This window comes from Lathyrus oleraceus, chromosome 3, assembly GCF_024323335.1.
Source record: "Lathyrus oleraceus cultivar Zhongwan6 chromosome 3, CAAS_Psat_ZW6_1.0, whole genome shotgun sequence".
NCBI lineage: Eukaryota > Viridiplantae > Streptophyta > Magnoliopsida > Fabales > Fabaceae > Lathyrus > Lathyrus oleraceus.
This window is the reverse complement of record NC_066581.1, coordinates 132068536-132078777: the sequence shown is the minus strand read 5'-3', so window position 1 is coordinate 132078777 and position 10242 is coordinate 132068536. Positions and strand designations below refer to the sequence as shown.

The 10242-nt window shown below is 31.9% G+C and overlaps 1 protein-coding gene across 1 annotated transcript; it reads right to left on the bottom strand.

Moving 5' to 3' along the window:
• Positions 1 to 3649: 3649 nt before the first annotated feature.
• Positions 3650 to 4932, bottom strand: LOC127125784 (transcription factor RAX2). Its single transcript, XM_051054606.1, has 3 exons — positions 4667 to 4932; positions 4451 to 4580; positions 3650 to 4345 (listed from the first exon to the last, which is right to left on the bottom strand). Exons 1-3 carry the CDS (start codon positions 4800 to 4802, stop codon positions 3808 to 3810), a joined length of 804 nt encoding a protein of 267 aa, XP_050910563.1. The 5' UTR covers positions 4803 to 4932; the 3' UTR covers positions 3650 to 3807.
• Between the last annotated feature and the right edge of the window lie 5310 nt (positions 4933 to 10242).

Genomic DNA, 10242 nt, shown 5'->3' with positions numbered 1-10242 from the left:
CTTCTCTTCAGCCACTCTTTTCTCTCTCACAGCAAGAACATTCACTCTTCTTCACTCTCAAAGCAAAAAAAACTCTTATTACTCAAACATTCAATTCCTTCTTATTTCAAATATTATATCATTATGAAATTAGGTAAACATTAATGTTTTTTATTACAATTTCTTTGAATTTATAATTTAATGTCACTAATTATTTATTATATTTTGATTTTATGTGTTGCATGTATAAATTTATCATTTAAATTTTATCAAAAGGGAGCTTTAAATTAAAGAGGACAAGATTATTATTGTTCATTTATATAAGGTACACATATATTTTTTATTTTTTAAGATTTTAGGTGTATTTGATATTGATTCGTGTAGTATTTGGTGTAATGTTGTTATGATAAAAAAATTAATTTCGAAAATGATATATTATTTAGTATTATATATTTCAAAAAAATTTAGTATTTATATTATAATATTTCTAGGGGTTAATCCCCTCACAAATTCCAAAATGAATATGCATTTGCTAGGGGCTTTACCCCTCGCAAATGTCTGTCATACTAAGTTAGAGGTTTTACCCCTCGCAAAATGCAAAATGCAAAACGCAGATGCATTAGCTAGAGGTTTATCCCCTCACAAAATACCTGACATGTATGTGTCACCCTGTGCCACTAGTCTGCTCCTACGTCTATAATGTATTATGCTGAATTTTATGAGTTATATTTATCAAGGGGCTTATCCCCTAGCCAATTTTGTGAGGGGCTTACCCTCTAGTCATTTATCTGTGATGCCCTTGTTAGCTAGGAGTCATATCCCCTTGCAAATTGTTATTTTGTGATGTTTTTTTTTTGCATTAGTGAGGGGTTTAACCCCTAGCTAAAAACACTTTTTATAGTACTGTATATAGTATGTTAGAGGATATTCCAGATGTTTGCATATTTAAATTAAAACATGAACTAGCACAAAAATATATACTTCATAAGAGTTGTGTTGTGGAATTTTTGAAGAAAGATGATTGACTAGACATACCCGTAATACAATCGTGGTGCTCGTAAGTATAATTCTGACAGTGATTTCAATTTATGTTCATTATTCTCATACTTTAACATAAAATTTTGACATTTGCATTAACATTTAATTAGGATCCTTCATTAGATGTGTGTTGAAAGGAAATTGAAAAAGTATTATTTCATAGATCCATTAAACATTCAATTTCAAGGTTATTCAACAAACATAATGATGGTGCACTTACAAAACAAGTTGATTAAGGAGAATAAATATTGTTACATACTCTTCCCTCCAAACAAAGAATCTAAAGCGAGTGAAATTTAAGAAATCCAAAAATATGGAACATCTAAAAGAAGATTTTATTCTCACATTCATATCGGTAGTTTTTCCTATGTAGAAAATACATCAAATAGAGATTCATATCATTAAATAGCTTATGATTACTAGTGAAATGTTTCATAAAATTGTGTAATATCAAATATCTCGTAGATACAATAACATCAATAATAGAGTCAATTCCATCACTTAACTCTTTCGTTGGGACGAGAGCATATTAAACAACTCACAAAACTAAATTTCACTACTTAACTTATCGGTTTTGATGAGGAAGGCCTTGACACCTTATATCCCATAAAAATACTTCAAAAATTCTAGTTATATTTAATTAAATAATAACTACTTAAAAGTAATAACACTAGTTTTTAGGATGTTGTCTTTTATTTTTGTTTTTGTTGTGCAAGAAATGGTAGGCAAACCATTTCTTAATGCCCCTTATACAAATAAAAATGATCCATTTACTCTACCAAGATGGATTTACATCTAACCAATTAAAACACCTTGAACAATTAATTCCCTATCAATTAATAAATTTTCTAATGAATTTTCATCTAGAATGTCTACTTGTTTTTGTTATGTATGATTGCAATTTGAATTCCCCTCTCCAAACTCATACACTTAATTAAGCGATAATTGTAACCCTCAACCTCATACCCTCACCTTCAATGACATGGATTCCTCTTATAAAATCTTATGTTTGGTTGATTGAGATTATCAACCCTCAATGATAGAGGGTCGAATTCCCACTCCAAGCTCTTACATGTGATCTACTGAGAATATCGGTCATAATCCCCTACAAGTTGTATTCCCCTTTGGTTGAATAAGAATCTTAGTCCTAAGTTCCAACAATTTGGATTCCCCCTACAAGCTCCTACGCTCAATCCTAAACTCCAGCAAGCCATATCCCCCTCCAAACTCCCATGTTTAGTTGAGTGAGAATACTAACCTTCCCTGATACACCCACTTCTCGACTAGCCGATGGGTAATGGCTCCATTTCCACCTCGATTAGAGGATTCTACTTTGATGGCAGGGAAAAGAACATTTTCATCTTGGTTGATGAATTATTATTAGAGACATTATGATATCAATAACATTAGGCGTATTTTTTTTTATGAAAGCACAATCTTAAAGATTTATGAACCCTTTGAGATATTGATACAAGTGGAAAAACTCGTTAAACACCACAACGACTATGCTTACAAGTCAATTCCGTTGTCACACCAAACCAATAAGTTCAATTAACAATAACCTCATTAAGGGATTTCTAATCAATCCTCTACATGCCCAAGAAAACCTCAGAATCAGACCATCGCTTGACTGTATCAGCTAAAGGCTTAGAGGGATATTGGTTCGATATGAGCCAAGGTCGGACATGCGGGAAATTGGCTAACCAGACCCCAACAAATAGACAACCCAACGGATAATCATCCTAATAGATAGGCAATCGACAAATAGACAGTCTAGGAGATGGACATATTTGAACCAAGGCACAATATACAGAGAGTTGTGTCACCCATGTCCTAATACGGTGGGAGACCCAAGAGATGGACATTTCATAAAGACACGACCTGATAAGGGATCATCAGTGTTTGTTATTCGTCATATAATAACGACTTATAAGATCCTCTAACATATGTCCTCCAAGAAATCTATAGCAAATAATACGTTCTTTGTCCTAGAATAACTTTAGAACCTCATATAAAAACTTAAGATTGCTTCAACTTCAGTGACACACTGTTATAACGTAAAAATCTAAACTTACCATCATTATTGACTTGAGTGTCAAAGTATTTGCAGGTACTTTGTTGATCTTCCACGAGGGCCTTCGATGGAAAGTCCTATCAAACACTATCATCATCCTTCACTGGTCTGGTCTGTCATTCTAATTGTTAACTTGTCTTTATTCTATTTTTGTAATATATTTTGAATAAAAAGTCTCATATTAAACTTATATATATATATATATATATATATATATATATATATATATATATATATATATATATATATATATATATTATTTTTAATCTCATATATTAATCTTTAGATTCATTTTGATTTCTTAAATTTAAAAATATGTATCCTAATTCTTTAACTCTTCAAAAAATATGTCATATTTATTATTTTTTATTTAATTAACGACCTAAAAATTCAAAAATTAATCGCTAATTTTGTCATTAATTTATAAAAAAGAATTAACATATTAAGTTTTTTTGAATAATTAAAGAACCAATATTGACTTTCTAGGAAGTTAAGGGACACCAGGATAAACATTTTTCTTTCTATTTATTTAGTAGGAGATTTCTATGTTTAAATAGGTGAGAATAAAAACTTGTAAAATTCACTATGAAACAAAGAAAGTGGTTCTGTTCGTTCAATACTTAAAAACCAATATCACAAAGACACAAGAAACACAGTCCAATTTTAGCCACATAGTCAGCATCATCCATCACAACTTGATGACTTTTTCCTGTCTTTTACTCATCAAACAAAAAGTTGTTGCATCTACTAGTAGTATTAGTCCTTATTAGCTCTTTAATTTCATCAAATGGATTTTCTTCCCATAATCCATTTTCTTTCTCTATCCACTGATTAACACTTCCACCATTATAGAGATAATCAACATCACTAATATTCTGCGCTACAAAAGCTACATCATCATCATCATCATTATCATACTTTTCAACAAGCTCTTGATCTATGACATGGTTGATCTGGCCTTTGCTATTGCTTTGAGAGGGACCAGTGGAACTTTCTTGTACTGAAGTAAAGGAATTTCCACTCAAAAGACTTGAAGATGCTGCTGCTGATGAGTAGGAAAAGGAACCTGTGAATGATAATGATGAGGGAGATGATATTGTTGAATTTTGAAGAATGGATAAAAGGGTAACTTGTTGAGATTTCATCTCCACTGATTGATTCATGGACATGAATTTTTTCTTGAGCTTGGTGTTCCAATAGTTCTTCACATCATTGTCAGTTCTTCCTTGTAGCCTAGATGCTATTATTGACCACCTGCAGTTCGTGAAAATTTTGTAACATTATCAATAGTGTAAAGTTTCAAGCCTAATATTCAAGATCAAGATCTTGATTTGGAAAACATTAGATGAAAGAAAGTACCTGCTTCCAATGCTAGAAAAGAGGGTGCAAATTACTTTATCTTCTGAGTCAGAGAATTCACCATGCTTAATGTTTGGTCTAAGATAATTAAGCCATCTTAGTCTACAGCTTTTGCCACACCTTGTCAAACCTTATTGAAAAAAATCCAATAAAAAACAAGAAGTAAATATTCATTCATATATAAATATATATATATTATCATTTGCATGTGCTTACCAGCTTTTTTTGGGAGAGAAATCCAGTTTCCACCAGTTCCATTTTTCTCTATGTAATCCTTTAGTTTTGCATCTTCTTCAGGAGACCATGGACCTTTCTTAACACTAGCTTTGTCACAGCATGGAGCTCTTCCCATAGTTTTCTCTCTTCTTCTTTTATTCTGCAGAGAGAGAGAGATATGAAAGTATAGAGGTCACACAATAATGGAAGGTTGAATGGATTTTTATTCAGAGATGAAACAGCAGAAGTCAAAGGAAACAGCCTATTGTCTTATCAACTTCCAAAACCAAATAATTGATTACTTTACAGAAGCTTCCATTACTATATACTTGGTCTGTTCATTATAATATTATTATAAATGTCTTTTTCAATTTTCATATTTATTGTAAAAATAGATAATGAATTTAACATATGAATTTTGTGTTTAAATATTTTTTAAATATATTTATAGTTATGGAAGTGTTCAACTTTTTTTTCTTATCTCTTGATACACTTAAAAGGGATAATGACGTTAAATATAAACAAATATATAAAATGTGTGTGTTTGGTTAAATTTGACTAAATATGAGTATTTTTTTATTATGTTTAATGCAAGAGGAAGTAAAAGATATTAAAAGAAATTATTTTATAGTCAATTTTAAAATCTAATATAAATTATTAGCAAGTAAAATTGGGAGTGTTTGTTTCATATTCAAGAATAACTCTATAAAAATAATTATATAATAATGTTATTCCATGATAAAATTAGAATATGTGTTGATTAATGACGTAGGATCTTGAAAGCGACAATGTAATGTTGATTTCCGATGCAGTGACGCGGGGTGGACCTGCAAGATTAACACATTTGAACGCCTAAATCAATTACAAAGTTCAAGACGAGTGTAGTGAAAGATAGAATCAGAAATGTGTACTTTGTATCTTATGCGTGCTGACTATAGACGTTGGATAATTTCGATTGGACCATACATGGTTGAGTCCATGCATTCGATTGGACCATCTGGCTATCATGTTTGACAATAGTGAGAAGTAAGGTCACTGAGCATTTAAAGAAGTAATAGAGAACACACACATTAAATGTATTTTCCATTATTGAAACGTTTCGCCAGTTTATTAGGCACGTGGTTTCAGTCGTGCAGGTAAGGGCATGACGTTTTTCTTTAGGGAATTTGAGTGCACTTGAGTTCGCTTGTATTCTCAAGGTGAAATCTGGTCGTTGATTTGTAACTTTATGTTTTCCATGGATCTGACATGTTGCTCACTCTCATCTATATAAAGGTCTCTTCACATTTTAGGAGAACTTTTGCCATTCCTTAGAGTCGGTTTATTTTTGCAAGAACAATTTCCTTCCTTCTTGGGAGTATTTCTTTGAGCATTTGCCTTCTCTAGAACAAAGTTTTTCATTCTACATTTAATCTCCACCTTCTTTGTGAGATTCTACTCTCTCTAGGCACCCTTCTTACCTGAGCTTATTTTATACTACCTAGTATTTACTTTTCCATCGCTGATATAAATGACCATCTCATAAGTTTCTGTAGCAATTATGGGAGTAATGATTCCTCCATTTGGTTCGAGCAGAGACGTTTTCTAGATTAAATTCCCATCACCTAATTAACGATCATTCAGTTCCATTCAGTATAAATGTGTTTGATAATTCTAAGTCGAAAAGGTTTTCTAGTGGTTCTCTTGATAGAGAAAATTTCTTTAATGAGTCTTTCTTCGATGCTCTTCTTTATGATGAGGATATGAGATGTGATCTCGCAGTTAGCTATGCGCCTGCTCCTCTTGAAGTTGTAGAAAACTCATGTGGATTTATATGCTTGTAAGTACAATCAAGAAGTGAAAGAGAAGAAGTGTGAAAGCTCGTTTTATCGTGTTTGTCCGAGTGACCAGTGTATTGTAAAGGCACAAGGGCGTTTCTATAAGTATCATGGCTAAATCACAAATGCACACACTTAGAACATTGAGAAACATCTCATTTTTAATAAAAATCACCAAAAAAATGGTTTTGGAGCCTAAACAATTGACTATAAAATTGTTCAATTGATTATGAGACTTTATTTGAAATAATCTAATCGATTAGATAACTGCCCTAATTGATTAGATGATGGATAATTAAGTTTATAATTGATCGTAACAATCTCTAAAAGATTGACAATTACTCTATATTTAAACCTTCCATTCTGGGCATCAACAATCGACTAACCTAATCGATTAGGTCATTTATTTGGCCCATGAATTATTTTTAAATTTATATCATTTCTTGACCTATAAATAGAGATAGTCTATATCTCAAATCATCCAAAACTGTGAAAAAATTCACTTTTTATTTCTCTAATAATCTCTCTAAATCCTTCAAACTTTTCTCATATATTTTAGCTATAATGCTTTGAGAGCATCCTAGAGTTAAGTGATGAACTTTATTCTGGGTAAGCGCTTTATTGTAAATTTACCAAGAGTCTAATTTTATCTTGATTAAATAATTATTTCTTAGGAAATTATTATTTTGGTTAGGAGATAAACCATTGAAAAAGCTCTCTTTTGGTTCATGAAAATTAGCAAATTAAAATCTCTACAATGGTTCTTGAGCTCATCCCGGTTAAAATCTCTATTGATTCGAGATTAACCTAGTATAAAATCTCTCTTGGTTTCTGAGTTTAGTCCGGTGTAAAAACTTAGTAGGTTCGAGATCAACCTGTTGAAAATTCTGATTTGATTTGTGGTCAATCTATGTAAAACCTCTGTTCAATTCGAAGGATAACCAATTTAAAATTGTCTTTGTTCGACATCAGCCTATACAAAATCTCTGTTTGGTGTAAAAAGACTAATCGCTTCAAGCTTGTTCGTTGTTTGGATTGAATACTAACCACTTCAAGCTTTGTTTGTTTTTTGGTTAGAAGTTATCCTAGAAACTTTATTTCCTTGTATAATGGGGTTCGTGAGCTTAACCTTCTAAAATATCCCAAGATATAGTAGATACTCTCGAGATCAATTCTTTGGGAGACGAGTAGGTCATTTCATTAGGCAGAACCTCTATAAATCTATGGTGTCATCTCTTTTCCTTTATGTCTTTTATTTTCTGCTTAACTTCTTTACTTTGAATTTGTGTTGCTTAGTTATCCTAATGTCTTTGATAAAATGTTTTCAAACTATGATTTAGAAAAATATTTTGTTTTAAATCAACATTTTTTCAAACCTCCAAAATTCACCATCCCCATCCCCCCTCTTTTGTATGGAGTCACATGTCCAACAAGTGGCATCAAACTCCAACTCTTGTTTAAAGACTAATTGTCTCAGGAGGAAGGTGACTTCCAAAACTTTTCTAACAAGATAAATTTCCTAAACATATCCCCACCTTTTAATGGTGATAGGTTTGAATTGTGGAAAGCTAGATTAAAATTATCCATCACACAAATGGTAAAGTAGTAGATAAATTAGATTTTTTTTGGACTGAAGAGGAAAAGAGAAAATTTAAAATTGATTTTAAAATTAAAAACTTCTTAGTATATCTTTAAATGAGAATCATTTTTCTACGTCCTTATGTGTAATTCCACCAAGAAAATATGAGACACTTTTGAAATGATATATGGAGTTTCTTCCAATATTGAACAAGAGGGAATGAACACACGAGGAAAAAATCATAAGAAGAATGCTTATCTCACAAATATTTTTTAACTTTTAAAAATGTTGCAAAGAATGTTAGAACTTTCGTCGCTAAAAAATATATAAGAATTAAGAATTTGAAGTAGAAATCTGATTCAATCCTTAAATCGAGAGATTGAAATGTTTACAATCTTCGGGAAAAAATCCATGAAGGAAGAAATCATCTACAAATTAAATAAGTTGATTAAATTGTTAAAGGATGAAGGAATGAGGTCAAACTTATAAAAATATTTATCAACTTCATCAAATAACTTTTTTGAAGAAACATTTTCATCTAGAAGAAATGAGGAAGAAGTATCAACAAGTCATATTCAAAGAGACTCAACATGAAGAAGAAATCTTAAATAATTAACCTCTGATAGAATCCTTGAAGAATCTTTTTCCAATTAATAAGATGAAAAAGTTTCTCAAAAGCTTCTCATGAAGAAGATAAATGTGAGATAACAAAGTTGTCATAGAAACAATTGTTTAAATTAAATGCTACGCTAATCAAGGAACATGATAAGATTGAAAAGCGTAATGTAGATATTAAAGTTTTTTTTGCGCTTCCTTTCTGCATTTTACCATTCATAACGTTTTCGGAAAAATAAGAACACTTATTATCGCTCATAAAACGAGAAAATTTCAAAAAGTTCAATTAATCTAATTCACACCCCCTAGATTACATTTAATACTTACATTTGGCATCTGTTAAGAGTCCCACATCGGACAATATATGACCTGAATATGTGTTTATAAATGGGGGCAATCCTCACTCTACCAACCGGTTTTGTAGGGATGAGTTAGGTCCAGCCACACATTCTTAACATGGTATCAGAGCCTGATTTAAGATCCGGTGGGCCGCCTACTATGGTTTCCGCTATCAGGTCACCCACCATTTATTCCCACGCTCCAGATGTCCAGTCCTGGGCGTGAAGGAGTGTGTTAAGAGTCCCACATCGGACAATATATGGCCTGAACATGTGTTTAGAAATGGGGGCAGTCCTCACTCTACCAACCGGTTTTGTAGGGATGAGTTAGGTCCAATGACACATTCTTAACAACATCACATCAGGTTATAGGTAACATGTTCCAAAAGATCTAAATATGGCTTCCGCAAATCCGATTTTTAGAGACGGTGGTAGCAACAACAAGCCTACATTGTTTTATGGTGAATACTTTGATTTTTGGAAAATACGTATGAAGGCACATCTCAAAGCACAAGGAGAAAAAGTTTGGTATGCTATAGAAAATGGTTTGTTCGTTCCTACTAGTGTTATCAACAGTGTTGGGACAACAAAGATAAAAAATTCATGCGACGAAGATGATAAGAAAAAGGTCCTCTACAACAAGAAAGCAATCAACTTACTCCAAGTGACTCTAAGCATGGGTGAATTCATATGTGTCTCTCAACGAACAACGGGGAAAGAGATATGGGATACATTAGTAGTCACTCATAAAGGAATGCTGAAGTAAAAAGATCAAGATTTAACACTTTTTGTCAAGACTAAGAATTATTCATAATACAACCTGAAGAATCAATCTTTGACTTTCAGAAAAGACATGTTCACTTGATCAATCACTTGATTGCTCTTTGTAATACTTTTACTAACGATGAACTTAATCTTAAAGTACTTAGATCTTTAACTAGGAAATGATAACCAAAGGTAACGATAATATCTGAAAAGAAGAGTTTATCCACTATGTCATTCACACCTTTATTCATAAAACTTCAAGAGCATGGGATTGAACTTGGGAGACTAGAAAATCATGAGATTCAAGAGACGAAATCCAAAGGCATTGCTTTAAAAGTTGACTCAAGGGAAGAATTAGAAGAAGATGCTCAGGGGGGAGATGATAACTTTATGTTTCTTGTAAAAAGGTTAGGTATTTTTTTCAATAATGATAAATCCTTAAACTTTTTAAAAAATAAAATA